General features: G+C 37.1%; 2 protein-coding genes across 10 annotated transcripts in view; both read right to left on the bottom strand.

Annotated features, from left to right (window-relative positions):
- Nucleotides 1-4980: 4980 nt before the first annotated feature.
- FGFBP2 (fibroblast growth factor binding protein 2) lies at nucleotides 4981-5607 on the bottom strand. Its single transcript, XM_032186077.1, has one exon. The coding sequence runs from the start codon at nucleotides 5605-5607 to the stop codon at nucleotides 4981-4983; it is 627 nt and encodes a 208-aa protein (XP_032041968.1).
- Nucleotides 5608-8619: 3012 nt separating this feature from the next.
- PROM1 (prominin 1) overlaps nucleotides 8620-20771 on the bottom strand; it is a 62093-nt gene continuing 49941 nt past the window's right edge. For 3 of the 9 annotated variants that reach the window (XM_032187333.1, XM_032187332.1, XM_032187334.1), the window contains exons 20-30: nucleotides 18429-18521; nucleotides 17682-17699; nucleotides 17203-17256; nucleotides 16030-16110; nucleotides 15883-15951; nucleotides 14364-14456; nucleotides 12784-12899; nucleotides 12072-12095; nucleotides 11635-11703; nucleotides 9271-9311; nucleotides 8620-9049 (exon numbers count right to left, since the gene is read on the bottom strand). In XM_032187333.1, coding sequence (XP_032043224.1) covers nucleotides 9293-9311; nucleotides 11635-11703; nucleotides 12072-12095; nucleotides 12784-12899; nucleotides 14364-14456; nucleotides 15883-15951; nucleotides 16030-16110; nucleotides 17203-17256; nucleotides 17682-17699; nucleotides 18429-18521 — 636 coding nt within the window. In that variant the 3' untranslated portion in view covers nucleotides 8620-9049; nucleotides 9271-9292. The other 6 variants (XM_032187338.1, XM_032187339.1, XM_032187342.1 and 3 more) reach the window with 3 other exon arrangements.

Here is a 20771-nt window from a genome sequence, read left to right as displayed (position 1 = left end):
CCTGAACTTCCGCTATAGCTCAGGCATCGGCTTCATTTTTTTCTTGCTCTTGGAAGTACTGCAGTGGAGCTATCCTGAAAATTCAGTCACTGGCCTCCCGCCAAGTATTTATGGAGTCAACTTTGTACACAAGATGTGAAAACTAAATAAATAAATCCTCAGGATGTCGGATATATGTTCATGAGATAACGTCTTGTCATCAAACTGACTGCAGCTCTTCTGATTTATTTTTTTATTCTTGTTTTTATACGCATATCACAGACTTTTTGTCACTGTAAAATGATCTGCGAAGTCTGATGAGAGCAATCTTCTTGTTTGTAAAGGCAGAAGCAGCCAAATGAAATCTCTCATACTGCATCTGACTCATCTTCAGAGCAAAAAAGGAGAGACTAGAAGTAACACAGCAGGAGAAACAACAACAATGAGATCAGTAGCCATTAAGTTCCTAAAGAAGCAGAAATGGCAACAGGCATTTCTGGGAAATTTTTAGTATTTCCTTTATCTTCTTATTCTTGTGGAATATCTTGTTCCCTAAAATCCATGCCATATCAACCAAGACACTGAAAAATCAACAATGCAAAACATACGACTACAAACAACACAAGAATGACCAAAGCAAACAAAACAATTCTCTCAGAAAACACCAGAGTGCACTACTGCATAGTTAAGATAATCTACAGGCAGACTGAGGAACAACATTATTGAGGTGTGGTTTGGTTTACTTCAGCACAAATGACCCATACACCGCAAATGAGCATCTCCTTAGTTTCAGATACTTGATTTTAAGTCAAACAGATTGGATGTTTGGTATTCCTTAATACCTGAATCCCTTGGTGATTTTCTCTGGGGTCAAAATCAAGCTAAATGAAAACATACACCACAAGAGGTTTGAAGTCCAGCCTCCTGTTCAAAGCAGGGTCATGGTGAATTCAGACGATGTTGCTTAGACTTTGTCCAATTGGTCTTGAAGAACTCCAAGGAGAGAGGTTGCACAGCCTCTCTGGGAAACCTGCTCCCTTTCTCACAATGAATGTTTTTCCTCATGCCAGGTCAGAACCTCACCTGTATCAATTTATGACTATCTCTTTGTCTCCTATCACACAAGTCAAAGAGCCTAGTTCCATATTTTTATAGCCTCCTCACAGGTATTGGAGGGCAGCTATTGGGTCGCCCTAAAAGCCTTCTCTTCCCCAGGCTAAACCAGCCCCATTCCCTCAGCCTCTCCTCACAGGAGTGTGCTTCAGCCCTAACCATCATGGTGGATCTTCATTAGACTCACTCCAGTTTATCAATGTCTCTCTTCAATCTTAATCGTATGTGCTAAATACACATCCTTTTACATACAAATTTTCTGAATGCATCTTGCTTTGCTTTTCTGGAGGCTTACCTTGTTCAAGCAGGGAGTATTCATGAAGTTTCTACAGAAGCCTAAATGAGAGGATCCTGAGGCAGGTGCACCACACGGCCTCACATTGCATTAGCAGCTGCAGAAGTAGGCCTGGATTTCAAGGGTCTTCCTGGCTGCAGGAATCCAGACAAACATTTTAGTGTGATGTCCTCTCTCAAGAAATTAAAGACGAATTGCACCTCCAGTTGAGCAATTTCCTTTGGCACTTACATATACGGGGAGTAACAGGTTAAACCTGCAATGAATGAAACAGCAGGTTTCATTCATTCACAAGGTAATAGAAAATTGCCCTGAACTCACCACAAACGCTTCTCAATTCATTCTTTCATTAATGAATAGCACTTTCATACCAAAACGGTAAACTGAAATGTCATGACTGTACATTTATAATGTTAAACACAGTTAAGTGGCAATGTAGCCAATACAATCACAGAGCTGTTAGACTAAGGAGGGGTATTTCAGTTAACATCCCATTTTTGTATCTACTGAAAGTACTATAATTATAGTTAACTGACTTGCTGAGGGTGCATAGCATTGCCCAATTAAATGTAATCCAAACCACACATCACCTTGGTAGCAAAATCTTCATGCTTAACTATGTATTTTTGATCCTGGATAATTTACAGAAAGCATCTGATGAGAGGTGCCTTTGTTGCACAGATCTTTGATTTCTAGTTCCTACAGTTTCAACAGTGAAGCTTCAAGAAGCTATTCCAGACAATACAATGCCAAGCATGGATCCCCATGCAGCCAAGCTCTGCTCTACTGAAATGAGATATGAGTTCCCAAGGAAATTGTGCACTAGCATATATACGTGACTTTCATCCTCTACTAAACAAAATTAATGATGGCCATGTTTTTTAGACTGTATCATCAGGAGTTATATAAAGTGTCAGATAACTCTGCTCTGTTGCCTTCTGTGTTCAATGCACATAGATAGAAGAGGGCACAGGGGGAGAGTTTTCTTTCAATGAACTGCTGAAACCTCATCTTCTCTCCTGCTGTCAGGATGGTGGCACTGGTTCCCTTTCCCTTACATGCCTCTCAGTGAAAGACATCATCTCATCTTTGAGGTCATTTATTGTTGTAATGGACACTATCACAAAACTTTCAGTCTGTTGGGTGGACTTTGTATCACAAAAACAAATTTTAAGATATTTAAAAGCAACATCTTAAGAAAACCCCCACTCTCCACTTAAGACTTCCAAATAGTTCCCAAGTATCAATCACTTTGAAGCACTGTAACAGCTTGCAAATTAAACAATTAATTTCTATGACAGAAATAATGAATAGATGTACTGCTACATTTTTTCCTCACAATACAAGAGCCTATAAAGGATAATTGAAAATACAAAATGAAGATTAACCATATTAGATTTATGGGCGACAGAAATATACACTTGAGCTTGCATTTTACCAGAATTCAAGCTGTATTTCTGCCTTGCATGTACAACCTCCTGCACTAGTCCTGCACTATTTTACTGAGTAGCAAAAAATTATTACTTGCTTTTCCTTTCCATATAATATTTTAAGAGTCTTGGGGACAGAAATGTTATTTATGTACTTGGTACAAGGCAAAAAGTTCAGTGATTGGGTAGGCAAGCTCTGGAATTATGGATTTTCAGGCAAGAATTGCAAATCTGTGAGTGAAGCTGGATAAGTACCTAAGCATAACTTTGCATTGCATTAATTGTTGAACAGCAATATAGAGTACCCTGTAGTACCAAGTTTTTCTGGTTGTATCCTTGCTGAGAAGCTCGCTTAGGAACAGAAGTTAAAAAATAGTCAGAGTATAATGCTTTGTAAATTCAACAATAGGCTATTAGGTCTCACTTTACTGTTTTGATGAGATTTGTATTGAGTGAGATATAATTTCGTAAGTGCATAGACATGAGTTACCTTTCAGAATACTTACTGAACCTAAGTGTTAATATTACTACCAACAGATCCTGACAATATGGAATTCTACAGACACGAGATTAACACCTCTAAACTGCTATGTTCAGAAGTGTACTTTTACCATAGTCTTCTATTTCTTCATTCTTTATTTTTTTTTCTTTTTTTTTTCCTGCTGGCTGAAACTTATCATTGTAACATAAATGTAATAACATTGAAAATATTAATATTCATGAAAACATGTTAACAGTGGAAAAATTACTCAGGTCTGTAATTTCTTACATATTCTACCAACAATCTCTTAAGAAACAGGTATCATCATGACTTTACACAAGTAGCACCATTTATTCAATATTGTAAGAAAGCACAGCAAACATGTTTTCAAAATTCTTATCTTTATTGTTTGCCTTAACTGTAGCATCATGTACAGCTTTCACTTCTAACAAAGCCAAGCAGCAGAACACACACAAAAACCTGCTCAAGATCATCATGAGTGGAACCTTGGTTACATAAATGCAGTACACACGAGTTAGCTTATCGTAGTATTTCAAGTACAGGTCACTCCAGTTTCATGCAGCTTTCAGGGATATTAAAAAGCTCAATTTTGGGGGTAGACAGAGAAAACAGCTACAACATTTATAGAGATGACTCATTTTTACATCAAATTCTTAAGTCTAAATTCTTAAACTACAGCAGGGACCCTTCTTCAGCAGAAAATTTTTTGCTCTGCAAAACAAAAAGAAAAAAAATTAGTCACTTTGCTGCATTAAGTACAACCAAGATCATTAGCAGACTAAGCACTTAGAGTGGCTCACGCTGCATATATTCCCATTTCTGTCAACAGTTTTCAGGTTTAGATGCCAGCTCCTGGCAGGCTACCTGAGGTGAAACGTAAGTAGGTATAAAACCAATTACTTCTGTGAGGGCTTTGCCACTTCATATCCTGGCTAAAAACCTGAGACTTACCAGACTAGCCTGTGTGGGATCACCTAGCATGGCTACAGAAACAGATGTGGAAACCAAGACAGTTTGGTTTCATATCTACATATCTAATATGAATAGAATAATACCTATAATATCTATAGATATTATATCTACAAGTTGTTTATGAACTACTTTTAAAATGTAAATGGTTAAATATCAACTAGCAGTTTTGATGAACATGGTTTATCCTGTCACAGTCTAAATACAATTCTCTAAATTGCACTTTTTATATGGGTCTAATGTGTTTGTTATTTATCACATTTTGCTGGCTTACATCCAAAAAAAAAAAAAAGCCCAAGATGGAAGGAAGGACAGAAGGGAGGAACAAGCCCAATTCAAACAGTTAAACCATAGGATTCAGACACACATTCTAACAGGAAAAATACAAGCGATGTTCACTATTTATCAACAGATATAACCACCATCTCAGTATGTACTGAGCACCTCATATGAGGCTGCGAGGGAGTCCTGACCTATTGGATATCAATGGGAGTTTAGGCTCTCCAGACACTCAGAAGTTATAATACAACTGACTTTCCTATTTTAGATTTTAGTTAGTGACCCTAAAGCCTCCTTGTCCACCCCCTTGAGAGATCCCCAGGATTAAAACAAAGATAAACAGAACTACAATAGGATTACATTTCGGTATGCTCTCCTGTGCTTCAAGACAGAGTTTTACCTGAAGCAAATCCTTAACCTCTAAAGATGCCAATAATGTAGGAGCAGAAACCATGCAGGGATTCCCAGCAATGTTCCCGTGCCAGTTTCATTGCTTCAGTTTCATTTTCAGACCCTTGACCATGTTGGGTTGGTTTTATAAGAGGTAGTATTGCAGGCTTCCCTATTTTCTTAACAGAGCTTTTCCCTGCTCCCCTCACAGAGGCTGAAGTTTTCTGGACTGACTTGTCCTGATTGGCTAGGTCTTCCGGCTCCATACCAGCAGCTATTTGCTTCATGAGAGCATCTGCAGGAGCCTTTTGGCACATGGTGGCCTTCAACACTTGTGTGGATTCGCAAGCATGAGGGAGCTTTCTAAGTTCCACGGCAATCTGATTCCAGTAGAGTTTGGGATTGTTTCGGAAAGGACGACAGACTGATGGCTTGCCAGTGTATTCACACCAGTAGGACTTGCCTTGGCTTTTGCATTCAATTCTTAGTTTCATCTCCTCATCCCCACTCATGCTCATGGTGCAGACGTCTTTGGTTTTAGTCCGAAAATTGATTTCTTCACCATTGCTTCTCTTCTTTGGCTTCAGTTTCTGTCCCCATCCTGCCACGCCACAGATCACTACTAGGAAAAGAAGGGCAACGCTCTTCATGGCGAGATCCTTGAGCAAAATGATCCAAGAAAGTGGAAGTTGTAAGTACCTGGCTGCTCACAATTTAAAGGCTCAGTGCACAAAGAAGCCTCTTTCCAGCTAGATGTAGGATGTAAATTTTTTTTATTTAAATAATAAATCACCCTTCAGTAGGCATGTGCCCATAATTTATAGCCCAAGGGAGTGTCAAATAACCTGTGAACTCCCAAGAAGGTAACAAGACAAATCTTGTAAACGCAGTTAAATACAGAACGATAGTTGTATAACCGAGAAGCACATTCCTGTCCAGGATGAACATGTCATATTTGATTTTTAACAGGTATTTTCCATTCTTCAGCTGTTTTAGAGCTATCTTCATGCCTGAACTTGTAAAGCCATGTTGAAGTAAAAAAGATAAAAGTGCCAAAACTATCTATGCAGATACGTCTGGATGATTATAAACATGTCCTGCTAATAAAAGCTGATTTGTGCAGTGGCTCTTCTGTGGATTTGCACAGTAAGGATGCAATTTTAGTACTTCATTTTGTCAGCACTTGACATACACTGTGGACACAGGGAAGAATCAACTGCACAATCTTTAAGTCACGAAAGATTTTTAGACTTGCAATATTTAAATACTTGCACGATTTAAAAATATATAGGGAATAAGGCTTTAGCAAAATAATGTAGGCCTAAACATAAGGCAGATGTTTGGAAATTTTATAATTACTGTTAATCCTTGGGTTATTTTCAGCCAACAGAACAAGAACTAGCTTATCACAGCTCTCAGCACCAGGGAATACACCCTAGGAGATGTCAAATTTACTTATTTGTGCTTTAACACATATTTGTGCTTTATCAGATTTTACTTCCACACTCCCTCCCTTTTATTTATTTATTTATTTTTAATATTTCCCTGTTTATAATAAATGAGACATAGGTAGGTCATAAAGCAAATACAAGAGAATATAAATATTTTTGTGCAGTTCTGTACTAACAGTTTCTGCAGTAGCTAAAAGCAGCAGAGCTATGGAAAGTCGTGGTAAGTCCCTTGGTGTTCAGTTGGTCACAAGGAACCCCCCTCTTGTGCTGCTGCACGACCCAGGACTTTTCTAGCTCATAAGACCCTGTCTTCTCACCTGACATCCAGCCAGCCAGAAGAATCTTGTTGCCTATCTCACACTTCATTCCAAGGATTTCGAAGTGGTACTGGAAGCACTCAAAGACCTCTTGAACGAATAAATGCATTGTGTTTACACTTTCTTATGCACAATAGTACTGAGAATTCCTGGAAACTAAAGACATTCGTCTCTTGTTCTCACTAATAATTGATGGAGTTCAAAATTACTTAAAAAATACTTTATACCAGTTTCAGATCTCTAGTTCTGAAAAGTTCTCAGGTGCAATCATGATGACAAATCAGCCTACAAGGACAAGGAGAAATATTGAAGCTTGGACTCAAGAGCTCTGGTGTACTTAAGTACTGCAGTTAATATGTTAACTGCAAACCGTTTGTCTCATTCCCATCCAACTTTTATGTCCTGCCTGCCTATGCTTCAGATGAAATAGCCCATGGTCTGTAATATCACTGGAAAACACTTGTCCTTTTATAGGTCGGGCTAGATTGCCAGCAGTGAACTGTGGGAACTGAAGGCCTAGAAAATAATTAATTCTGCTATCAGCACAACACAAACAAAGATAAGCACTAACAACTTGAGCATTTGCAGGATATGTAGGTGTTCCCCACAACTCATTAGCTCAAATCCTACATCTCTGCATAAATCACACCCTTTGTGGAATTCAGAAGCTCTCTCACACAGAGTCAATATTCTTTCAGTCCTTCCTGCTCCAGTTCTTGGTCTTTTATCTTGCATAAGCTAAAGTCATCAATAAAAGTAAGATATAGGATAAGTTTTTAGTCAGGGTAAAAATAACTCATTTTTGTAAGATTTTAACTGCAAATCTGAGACAGGTCTGCGTAGCAAAACAATTGAGAATCAAACATCAGTTAGTTAAGCAAGTTCTTTTTTATTTAAGTGAACTGGCAACATTTTCTCAAATTAAAAATAGAAGCTTTTAAAAATCTACAGTTCTGAACATTACATATACACATTATGCTACATACTGTCAATTAGAAATGTCTTCGTTTATGACCTAAAAATGAAAAAAATAAGGTTATTCCAGATTAAAGACTGGTATGACTTTCCAACATTTCTTTAAAATTATTTGAATGATTTTCAGGATTATCCCTATTTCAAGCTAGTGAACTTCACTGGAAACAGTTAAGAATACTGATATGCAAAGAGACACTATTTGAGATCAATATGCCCAATTATTTCACACTTTGTAATGTTTTACACTAGTACAATAAATACTTGTGGCTCTTTTGATTAATTCTGCTGTTAACTAATTCAGCAACACAACCGTATGCCAAAATTCAAAGCAATAATGCCAGAATAGAAATTCTAACTCCAGTTGCTGAACGTGTCTGAATTTCAATATTGGAAATCCTATTTTGAAATTATTTAACAAAAATAGTATCACTGCCCCTCAAAGAGGCACAGCTTAACAGTGACACTGTTAAGGATGTTACAGAAGTGGGTGTGAATGGGGAAAAGGGAGTCAGTGAATGTAAAGCATTCTGAAAATCACCAACATTGACATCTTTCATGCTCTTTTTGGGTACTACTGAACTCTAGAAAGCTTAGCTTTTTGCTGTATTAAGCATTACACATACTCCCAACCCTCCCACCCAAACACAGTTTCAAAACAGAAGTCTCCCTTTTAGGTCTATGCTGCAAAAAAACACTATAAATTAAATCATAATTAGAAAAAAAAAAAAAAAAAAGGAAGAAAAAAATGCAACTGAACTTTCAGAGACACAAAGAGACACTGTGCATCCCATTACAATTAAAATTTAGTCCAAATTATTCGTTCAAGAGCACCAAATAGCAACACTGATCATGCTGGTAAATTCATTTGTGAAATGTATTATACAATATTAAAATCTTAACTAAACACTCATAAGTTTTAAGAAAAACATATATACAAAAGTCTCTGTATACAAAATGTATTTTTATGTAAACGTGTATGTACTGTATTTAACGCATCTCAACAATTTAAAATAAGAACTTGACCAATTGTCAAAGGACTAAGCAAAGTCAGTTAATCTAATTAATTTATATCCTGTGATGTAAGATAGAAAGCCCAGTGTAAAAAAGTAAAAAACAAAAAACCGTTTTAATTCAAGCCTTGAACAGTGGTATTTGAGTGGCAGTGTCCTGGTCACAAAAGATCCTGTACAGTAGTTTATGGCATAACATTCAATAGTACATTTGTGATTTGCAGTGCGGGTCACATAAAACAAGTGGCTCAGTATTTTGAAGATGAATGTAAATGCCAATACGCTTGGTAGAGTAACGATACAGTCCCATAGAAGAATCTTGAGCCTCATTTCTGTAGCCTGGAAATAATTACAAAAACAAGTCAGGAAAACTTGATGAAGACACAATTCTAACGTAATTTAACCAGAACAAAGGCATAGATTTTCATAGGAACACAAATATGGTTCAATACGTTTTTAAAATTATTTTTAAATCTTACAACATTCACATTACTGAAAGCAGAATAGTCTTAAAAATAGGAAAGTAGGTCTGGAATTGACTTTAAAAGCTTATTGCTTACCCCTTAAAGTTTCCAGTATCTGTTACCACTGTTCCACAGAGCTATAAAAAAAAAAAAAAAGCAAACAAACAAGCAACACAAATCAGAATCGTAACTTTCTTTTGTCCGCAGACAGAACAGAAACAGATTGTCTAGCTATAAGGCTCATTTGGTACCAAATCTTTCTCAAACTTCCACTTATTTAATGAAGAACTTTTCAAGAAAGAGAAAATAGTTTTCTTGTTTACTCCACCAACCTCTCCTCTTACCTTTGTTTTAGGATAGAAAGAAATGTTTGGGTTACCAATTCAACACCAATCTTCTTTGAAGAGCCTAATCCAGCCTCCAATTTTATTCTCCCAAAGTGGTGTCTGCATTTGAGGTTATTTATATCTTTAACACTTGTTTTAACATGTATATCACCTCTATGTGAGGTATCTATATAAATGTAAACACACCTCATGGATCTCCTACTTGTATTTACATATCTCGTATTTATAAAGAGAGAGATTTGCATCTCTTTTTAGCAAAACAACTCAGCTGGTTTCCAAGGACAAAGAAAACTATGCAAAAGTGCAGGTGTACAGAGACCTATTCACAGTCAGATCTCCCAAAGTGTCTAAAATCCTTGTAGGAAAAGCAAGGATCATTTAAAAATAAAGAGCTTGCTCAAATAAAAATGAAGAATAAGACCCTACTCATACGAGAATCCTGGACTAAGGAACCCAATGCATGTATCTAACATAATCAGCAGTTTTTTAAATGATTTCAGTTAACTTTTCAGAAGAAAGTATTGCTTCAAACAGAATTCTTATGCCATCTTACAGAAGGCAATTTTGAGTAACTATTAAAATTTAGAAAAAGGAAGTCAGAATTGAACTAGTGGCTTTAAAAGATTATTTTATGTTAATTTTTAGCTTATTCAGGAACACTGTATTAACTATTAATCAATTCCTGAAATACCATGAAAAACATGCTCTAAACTTCAAGATTATTAACATTCATATTAAAGATTCAAAGATCAGAAAGGGACTTCTAAGGCCTGAGCAATTATTAGTTTCCTCTTATGTAAAATATCAAAAGTCCTGAAACAGTTCTTAGATGTGCCAGTGGAGATTAGTTTTGAATTAGATACCTTCTAGATTTATTTAGGGAATCTTTAAACTGCAGCACAGACAATGACAATCCTGATCAGATCACTGAAAACACTGTTATATATAAATATTTACTTTAGAAGGAAATGCGGAATCCAGATTTGGTCACTAATAAGGACTGTAAAATACACTTCTAACAAACAGTAACATGCAGCTGATGCAGCCATAAGATCTGGCAAGATTTGCAAACTTTCCATTTTCTTGGTGTTTAATCATCATTGAAAGAACAATGCTATCTTATTCGTCTGCCAGCTCTCGACCTGTATTTTTTCATTCATAAAGTTGTAAATTAAGGCACAGGGAGCTATGTACTTTAATTACAGATTACAGCCTTCCTTAAGCAACTCGTATCTTGCAAAATATACTATTAAAGTTGAGGGACACCCTATGTTATCTATAAAAAACTGAAAGTCTCACAACTAGCTAAGGTCTTACAGCACAAGAGTTGGAGACAGAAAAGAACACAAGTCTCCTGCCTTTTAAATCTAACTTAAATTTCTTGTTTTGTGATGTTACACTAACTCTACCCATGCGGAAACACCCATTTAATCTCTTCATGTTTTCTGCATATCCTGGATCATCTGCCTTTTGCACAGCAAAAGCTCTTCACTGCATCATCTAAAAAAATGTAATATAAGCACACTTACTCTGGTGACAGAGCAAATGAGCAATTAAATGCTATGCTTATTTGCAGAGTCTCTACAGCTCCTCATTAGAATTCAGGATGATCAGAAGAAAAAGCTGATTTTATAAAATTTGGCTTTTGTGTTTCATGCATTGCACAGGAAGAACACACACAAATTAATCAGTTTGTAAAGTTGCACCTGCTTCAGTCCTAGATAATATATAAAAAGATACGCTCATTACAGACAAAAAAAAAAAAGGAGCAAGAATGCATTCCACCCTATCACTTTCACCTGCCATCAAAATATTTTAATGTTTACCAATTATTTAGGGCAACCCATTGTGCTAGATAAATACCTAATTATCTGGATTTTATGTCCAAATGTAGGCAATTCCTTCGTTACGTTGCTGGAGATTATTACAATATTAATTGTTATGTAATGAAAATTTAAGAAATATAAATCATACAGCATTTTTTGTAATGAATAATCATGCAAGAAACAAATTATTAAGTGATTCACTTTAAAACGTGCAGGAAACTGGATAGGTGATTAATAGAGTAGATTAAGAAAGGACATGAAGGCATGCAGTTTCAGACTTGGTTTACCTTGTAATAACAGGATTGTGTATACCATATAAATGCTCTTTATGATAACCATTATTACCATTTTCCGTACTGTAATAAAATAAATACACCAAAAAAGACCATGTTAACTACAAGATGCACTATGTACAGTATGGCTTCCAAGACATGTACATGGATGATGGTCTTATATGCAAAGATAAACTGTTTCTGTACAGTAGAAGATAACTTTTCCTTTGTAACAATTAGGAGCTATGGAATAAGTATAACTTTACATTTTTTATATTTTAATATTCTCCATAAACTATTTATTAAGATATTCCAGTTGAGTTGGATACTCTAATATAAAGTCTGGTGAAACAAAACGTGTTACCTCTGTTGAAGTAACAAGTTATATTAAAAATATAAACCCTCCCACCTGAATAAAATAATTTTACCAAATACCAGCAAAAATGTCTTACTTTTTCATGGGTATAGTTTCGACACTAAAAAACATAAAAAAGGAGGAGTCATTAACCAGACAGTAAAATAAGTGATTAACTTTAGCTGTACATGCCTGTTTCTGCTCTACTGATTTCTGAATGTGTAATGAAGAATTATCAGTGTGAAATTTGAGAAATGCAGTGCACAGGCCAACTGAAGAATGAGTAAAACGAAGAGCAGAAAAGAAAATAGTAAAACCAAAACTGATGGGAAAATAAGTAAGAACAGTTATCATAAAGTAAAATGCCAAGTCCCTGAGACAGAGGAACTGCAATTGAAAAAGGAAAGACTGGTTAGGAATAACTAAGACAGTAAGGAAGCAAATAGTTAATTCAAGGAGATTAAAAAGCACAGTTCACCTAAACAGATAACTTAGCAAAGCTTAATCGGTTGCACATTGGAAGATATTTATATAAAGGCTGCACATAAAGCTCTGAAGACCTCATTCTGAAGTCATCTCTTGAAGCCAGAGCTAGAAATATCTACAATCATGGCAATTTAAATTCACCAAAGTCTACCTGCACGAAGCACTTTGCAGGCACCAACCCAAACCTGCAGTATTTCTCAAGAACATGCATTGCTCATCTGACAGCACAGAAGATTTAAAGATTATAGCACCTTCATGTGAGACACCAGAAAAAAACATTTAAACCCATTTGCCCTTTAGTTTGACTAGGAGTATATACTTACTCGTCATACACATCCTCTGTATCCATTCTACGATAGTATTTGGAGAGTTTTACAGCAAAAATTATGGCAGGGATTAAAAATATTGAAGAGCCTCCCAAACCAAACCAGAAGGTATTCTGAAAAGAAACAAAATCCAGAGAAAAAAAAAAAAGATCACAGCACAGTTACTAAAAGAACTCATTAGAAACTACTGTCAGTGGTCTGTGCACTGAAGCTCCTTATACTAGCATGGAACAGGACAAGCTAAGCAACCTCCACAGTCACTAAAGTAAAGAACACTTCTAAAGTGTTCTTTCTAAAGACACCACTATCTTACAGATGTAACCAAACACAAGACTGTCCAGAGATGCTCAAATTCTCAAATTCACACATGTATAATGTCTTAAGTAGTTATTTCAACTTAGTCAGCCTTGGGCTAGAAAGTGATTTTGTCTCTCAGCATTTACTAGTGTCATTTTTTCACTTTTCTCGCTATTTTAAATTAGTATCTGAGGTTCTTGCAAAAATCTGAGTTTCCAGCACTTTCTCAATGTGCTTTCTAACTTGTTAGCTGCAACCTGCTTGCATAACTAATTGTATTATCACACAGATGAGCTGAGTTATCATCAGATGTTAGAATGATGGTTTTTCAAATTTGGTTTGTATCGCCTGGAGGCATTCTGACTTGTATGTGACTCAGATAGGTTCTATCATCAAAAAAAAACACGATTCATCTACCGCTGGATGCTTAGTTGCTACTCAAAACTCAGAAGCTCTGTAATTTATGAGATGATCCACATGTACAACATGGTTCTGGTAGGTTAGAAAATTTTATGACATTATCAAGGTCAGAGTGTCTTTGACTGGTTACATACATTTACTGTTAGTGTGACTGTTACCCAGCTCAAATTGTGATACAAATAATAGCTAGATGTTTCAGGTCATTTCCATGCATGTGGTTGCTTATTTTATTTTTAATATATGCTGCCCCATCTCCAAGCTCTTTTGCAAGACAAAAGGGCCAACACTGCCCTTGCATACTGATGCAAGTCATGCTCAGTCTCCAATGTACAAGAATGATTCAGTCTGCTACAAGTCAAGTGATAAAAAAATCCATTTACCTCATTCAGGTAAATTCTAGATTCCCGAAAAGATACTTGAGAAAGTTTTTCCTCAATATTTCTTTATCTCTCCCTCCAACTTAAGTTAGAAGTGGTTACTGTTAGAAACTTCAGATTTTTATGTTTTTTCTATTTCAAGGAGGTTCTGAATCATGCAAGCTGAAAACCATCCTTTCCAAAACTTAGATTCCAAATTAGTAGTAGTGTATTTATTTCACAATACAACTTTGAAAAATATTTGCTAAGACAAGTTGATTTTACAGGATTTATTTTACAGGATTCTTGCTAACAGAAGCCGAAGTTTAATGAAAACTGAAAACAAGTCCAGCACTGGTTGATCCAGGTCCTTGAATAACTTTGGATGCGATCCTTTACTGTCACACTTCTGAATAGTCTAGCCAGAATAACTGAATGCAGAGTTATGTTCAAAGAATTTCTCACTTGATGCCCTAATTTTGAGAAACAGATAAGATTTCTTACCACAGAATCAGTTACATAGCTGCATAAAAATATATCTACTGCTGTATCTATCACATTGGCAATAGGCTTGCATGCTGCTACCTCCATGGCAATCTGAAAGACATTAAAGAAAACAGTTTGAGTTATCTAACAGATTAAAAATGAGAACCTCAAAACTTGCTTACAGCTACTTTGTTCGCAGATGACACCAAGTTAGGTGCGTGTGTCGATCTGCTTGAGGGTAGGAAAGCTCTGCAGGAGGATCTGGATAGGCTGCACCGATGGGCTGAGGTCAACTGCATGAAGTTTAACAAGGCCAAGTGCCGGGTCCTGCACCTGGGGCGCAATAACCCCAAGCAGAGCTACAGGCTGGGAGAGGAATGGTTGGAGAGCTGCCAGGCAGAGAAGGACCTGGGAGTGATGGTGGATAGTCGGCTGAATATGAGCCAGCAGTGTGCTCAGGTGGCCAAGAAGGCCAACGGCATCCTGGCTTGTATCAGGAACAGCGTGACCAGCAGGGCTAGGGAGGTGATCGTCCCCCTGTACTCAGCTCTGGTGAGGCCGCACCTCGAGTACTGTGTTCAGTTTTGGGCCCCTCGCTACAAGAAGGACATCGAGGTGCTTGAGCGGGTGCAGAGAAGGGCAACGAAGCTGGTGAGGGGCCTGGAGAACAAGTCCTACGAGGAGCGGCTGAGGGAGCTGGGCTTGTTCAGCCTGGAGAAGAGGAGGCTCAGGGGCGACCTTATCGCTCTTTTTAGGTACCTCAAGGGAGGCTGTAGCGAGGTGGGGGTTGGCCTGTTCTCCCACGTGCCTGGTGACAGGACGAGGGGGAATGGGCTTAAGTTGAGCCAGGGGAGTTTTAGGTTAGATGTTAGGAAGAACTTTTTCACTGAAAGGGTTGTGAGGCACTGGAACAGGCTGCCCAGGGAAGTGGTGGAGTCACCATCCCTGGAAGCCTTCAAAAGACGTTTAGATGTAGAGCTTAGGGATATGGTTTAGTGGAGGGCTGTTAGCGTTAGGTTGGAGGTTGGACTCGATGACCTTGAGGTCTCTTCCAACCTAGAAAATTCTGTGATTCTGTGATACTGTTTACTAAATTGTTCTCTCTCTCCCTTTCCAAATTCACAATAAATTCCAATGGGATATGCTATCAATTGAACTTAAATCTTTAAAACATCAACTCAATTTCTCAATGACTTAAGCTACAGAAAGAAGAACAAAACAAGATGCTAATGATATAATTTTGAACTAAGCAGTCTCAGTACAATTTTAGCACAAATGGTAGTTTTCAGGCTAGCCCTGGACAAAAAAACAAACTGTACTAAATTGGTATTTTATTCCAATCAATACTACTCATCCTTTCAATTCTACTTCATACAAAATTATTTTGAGAAGACAAGTTTTCTCCTTCCCATTGAGCACAAATATCTTACAAATTGAAATTACAAAACATACAATCAACGTAACTTTTCTGTTACTACTATTTAGCTCCTTTACGTTTTTAAAAGCAGCTTCTCTCAATAAAGCAAATGCACCTTACCGACTCCTTCACCCAATCAATGTATTGCTCGAAGTAGCCAACTATGGTGTCCATGTACTTTTTTGTTTCCTAAAAACAGACAAAAGTAAGTGAACCTCTATCTCCATGATAGGTTAAACAAATGTAATTAAATCAGATAAAACTTACCTGGACAATAACTAGAGAAGCATTGTTGTTTATGAGAAGCTGGGCAGCATTAACAGCGCTAATGACGTTTTTCACCTTAACCTGGAGGGGAAGAGAAGGTGTTTAATATAAATAAATCCCTTTCAAGCTGTTACAGTTCTTCTGCAGCCACTATAGATGATAAATTATTCTCTTGATACATCCATAACATCGTCTTGTGAACACCTGACAAAATATGCAATTACACTCTGCCTAAGGATCATGACCATCTGACAAAAACCTTTAACTACTAAAAGAGAAAAGTAGCAGTAGGTACGAACGGCAACTTTTCCTGGAACCTACGTAATTAGTTTATATACTAGACCACCTTTCTCTTCTGTTCTTGTTGTCTTAAGAGTAGAGATACTTTCATCTCTTGAGAAATCCAATCTTTGGGTCCTACGATAGTGGTCAAAATCACACACAAAAAAAAAAAAAAGGTACCAGAGCCAAAGGCAGGCTGGAAGCGATAGAAAACTTTGCTGACAAAAGTAACCATCTCGTTGCTTATCCTCCTCACACCTGCAGAGCCCAAAGGCAGCTGGTCTCACTATGGTGCAGGCACTAGCTGCTATTTGAATGGGACACTGGACACCCTGGAGAAGCTTCTACACAGTCACAGGCTCCCAGTGTTTGGCTGATGCTGCAGAAGCAGAAGGGTAATGACTACAATGCCAAAGAGATGGGGCCCAGTGGGAGCTGGACATTGGACAAGAGCTGGTCAAGAATGTGAATCACAAAGCTCTTGTCTCAATTGTATTTTTGGGTTTTCTTTCTTGGTTGTTCCCCATCTCCAAGTTTAGCTTTCAAGGATTCTAGAAAATAAAAAGGCTACATTTTTACTAGCATTATTAGCACCATACACGGAACTTTACTCTAGTCTATTTTATCACCTGATAATTAAGTTTGTAATTCATATTTAAAAAAAAGATTCTTTCCTTCTCTCCCCCTCCTCTAAAAGGAAGGGAATGGCAACATAGAAGAAGCTGTGCAGAGATATCTAAAAGCTTTTTACTACCTCACTGCACTACAATCTCTTCCTAATAACAGAACAACCAGAAATAGTCAAACCTGTATTGAAAATATGTCCTGTATATGGGGTAAATGGATTTAATACACAGTAAAATGCTCCTGCTGCCAGAAAAAAAAACTTACCATAAGTTCAGATGATGTCCTCTTCAGAAGCCTAATGCTCTGATTTAAAGTGCTCTAGTACAAAAGAGCGGAAAAAAAAAAGGTAAGTCATCACTAGAGGTAAGAGCCTACTTGTTGCAACACTGTATGTGTGCTTCAATTTTGTACAGATTATTTTGTTTGCAATATAACGTACCACATTTTATACAGTAACAGCAGTTATATTAACTTAAAACTAATAAATATATTGTGTTATTAACCATTCATGTTGGTGATTCAGTTACAGCACTAAGTCGTTAAAAGCTGTGTACTTGAAGACTTCAAATTAACTCAAATTAGTAACAATAAACTAGGAAAGATTTATTTGGGGGAAGAAAGAGAGAACAGTTGAAATTGGAACTGGGTGTCCAGAGTACAGCTTTGTATTTTGTGGTATTATTGTATATACAAATATACAGTATTTGTATATTGTGCAGTGTCAGAAGGGAAGAAGCACTTACCCTAGCTTTAACATATTTCTTGACAGTCAGTTTTGTAAAAGGAAAAAGAGATGAGAATAATTAGGAGTTAATTAGAAAGAACAGCATAGAATCAGAGGCCTAGTGCTTTTTTAGGAGGGCTTTGACAGGGGCAGAAATACTTTATCTGATGCTAAGATAAAATAAAAGTCTTCAAGTTATGTAGAGGAAAAAACAACAGCTAGCACGTATGAAATTCACAGCTTGATACAAATCAGTGTCTGGAAAAAAAAACATTCAGAAGGAGCCTTTTCACATCTTTAACAGCATCAACAGAAAATATTTTCCTTTGGCTCTAACTACGACTGTCAGAGCTTCAATTCCAGCACTGTTAAGTGCTTGTTAACTTCATGAAATGTGTGAAAGTCAAAACTACTTTTATTACTGAAGACAAATGGTAAGGAAAAAAGAAAATGGGTGATTTAAGATTAGAATTTTGGAAAGTTCTTCCCCGTTTCCTCTTTTATCCATATATAACCAAAAATATAAATAGGGAAAAAATGGGGCCATGATCTTAGGCAGTATTTTAAAGGCAGTATTATAAAGTAGTAGTATCCCACGTATGAGAAATGTTTATTAAATACAGACTTTAACCAGTTTAATCTTCAGTGACAATACAAATGCAACTTGTGCTTATATACTAGCAAGTTCAGCTTTCTAAATTGCATTCAAGATTCAGAGAACCATTTTTTTTTACATATATGTTTTAATATTGCTTTAATATTTTACCATAGCTTGCTCTAGTGGAACAACTTGCTGGTTATGAATCATCCGAATATTGTTTGCATGTCCTTTTAAGGCATTTTCCAGTGCTCCTTTTGGCTGCAAAAAATGAAATTATTCAGTATTGTTCAATACTCCCAAAGCTTTCAAATAAAAGCAAAAAAAAAAAAAAAAGTGAACCACAATGAAAGTTACACATTATAAACTGCATGGCTGCTAATGCTAACAACAGGCTATGACAAATGGAAATCCTCAACACAAAGGGAAAAAAAATTGCCATATTAATAATTCAAACCTCAGAAACCAAAACATATATATATTAAACTGCTTGTCTGGCTGTAACATTATCATCAGATTTAATAGAAAATTTTCACAGAGCCCACTAAGTTAGTTTAAATACAGAAGAGGAAGCACACCCCTTGCTACTCTCCTCTTCTCTGGCCCGTCCCTGGTGCAGGGGTGCCCTCCTCTGGAACGAGCATTTCTCATTCACAGATGCTCAAATACTTTTGCTGTGTGCGGCATGGACATAGCCACTAGTCATCTGCTTTCTGAAGGGCAGTGAAGTCTCAACCCTTTCAGTTGGAAATGACTCTGTGAGGGATATTTTTCCTTTTAGTGGCTTCCACTTTTCAGTCAAAAGATGAGCTTGTGCCCTGATTTTAAAGCCTGGATACCCACCTGGAGCTCACACTTGTTGCAAAACGCCATCAAAATTAAATGTATTTAGGAGAATTAAATCATTTCATCCACTTCTTTCTTCATTTTTGTCACCTCTTGGTGGCAAAAACAACTGGCTCCCTGAATACACATTTAACTCAATTTCAGAAGTAGAAGAATTTTAGTCCAAGACAAAACATAGACCTAAACCTGTTTTCTCAAAGGAAATCAGATTTCTCTGTTTTCACATCATACAATCCACTGGTACCCCAACACCACTTTTGGTTAGCAGGCTTGCTTGCCTTTCCTCCTCTGAAACTTCTTTTCCCATTTTGAGACCGCAGCCCTTGGGGAACTTAGGTACCTACAGCAGGTAACTACAGGCCCATTTCCATAGGACACAGTTTTAAGGACTCAAAAACTGCTGGATTTGCAAGAAGAGCTACCCTAAATGCAAGCCCTGGCTTGTGTAGAGATGAGCCCTCACTCAGGAAAAGGGGTTTCAAGATGTTTCATCTGGGGTACCCTAACAGTGCAGCTTTCTACTGAGAAAAACTTCTGCTGATACTCTTTACTGTACTGGCAAATAGAGAATAGGAAGAGCTATCATTTCATTTTGTGGAAAATTTACTTTTTGTCAAAATTAGATTATTTCATGAAAAGACATGCTAGTCAAATAGCAGAAGGAACAAATGACAATGCGAATGGCTGTATGAATTTTGCTTCTCTGCTTCTGTACAGTGGAAATTACTTTTTCTGCAATGCCTATTACAGCAGCGTCTACACTGGAAAAGAGAATAAATCCCAAGGCAGCACTGTAATTGAGAATGGCAATGCATCTCTCACAGTACTTGTTCTTCTCCACTGCTGCCATCCAATCTGAGAGAACCAGCCTGGTGAAAAGTAGCAAAACGTTTTCCTAGTTAGACTTATGCCTTTTTAAAGCCAGTTTTATCTTTGGGGTACATACTTCTGCAACGTTTTTCTAAGGCCCCCCTGCAGCTTTTTCCAGCTTTGCCTATTCTTTCGATAGCAGTCTGCCAGGGATGCTGCTCTGTCTTGTGATCCTCTTTCCAAATGAGAAGGAAACAAACCCTCGCCCCCTTTACCCAGTTTACAGGTATAATGGCTAAATACTAAGAAATATACCTATTGTAAAGCCAAACAGCAAAAGACCATCATTTTTAGCTGTATGGCCAGCAGGCTTTGATGCTCAGACATGCGTTCATTTCCTGAGAAGTGCTTGTGTGAGCAGTCATTTCATGTTTTCTGTTCCGAGAGATAAGGGTGCTCAATACTGTCCGTAAGGCTACAGAGCAGCTTCAGTACACTTTGTGCTGACAAGCTGGATCCACTTACCTAATAATATCTGTGGGCAATATTGCTCCTTTCTTCATAGCATGACCCCTTGGTTTGATACAATTTTTTTTTACTGTTTGCTTTTTCCAGTGTTAAAATGTACATTTAATTTTGTGCAAGGTGCCAGAAAATGCAATCTATACACTCAAAGTTAATTAATTCCAAAAGTTTTTAATGTATTCTTTAATTGATTGTTCCTGTAAGCTGTAAGAGCTATCACAATAATAAAGTAGAATTATAAAATACCCTTGGAAACCACCATCCATTTTGTAACAATCTAATATGTTGTATTGTGTTGGTTTTTTGTTTAGTCACTTTACAGATTACACT

This window comes from Aythya fuligula, chromosome 4, assembly GCF_009819795.1.
Source record: "Aythya fuligula isolate bAytFul2 chromosome 4, bAytFul2.pri, whole genome shotgun sequence".
In the NCBI taxonomy this organism is placed as follows: Eukaryota; Metazoa; Chordata; class Aves; order Anseriformes; family Anatidae; genus Aythya; species Aythya fuligula.
This window is presented reverse-complemented; position numbering and strand designations above follow the sequence as displayed.

Excerpts from the sequence above, each read along its gene's own strand:
- FGFBP2 (XM_032186077.1), bottom strand. The coding sequence starts at position 5,607 with ATGAAGAGCGTTGCCCTTCTTTTCCTAGTAGTGATCTGTGGCGTGGCA.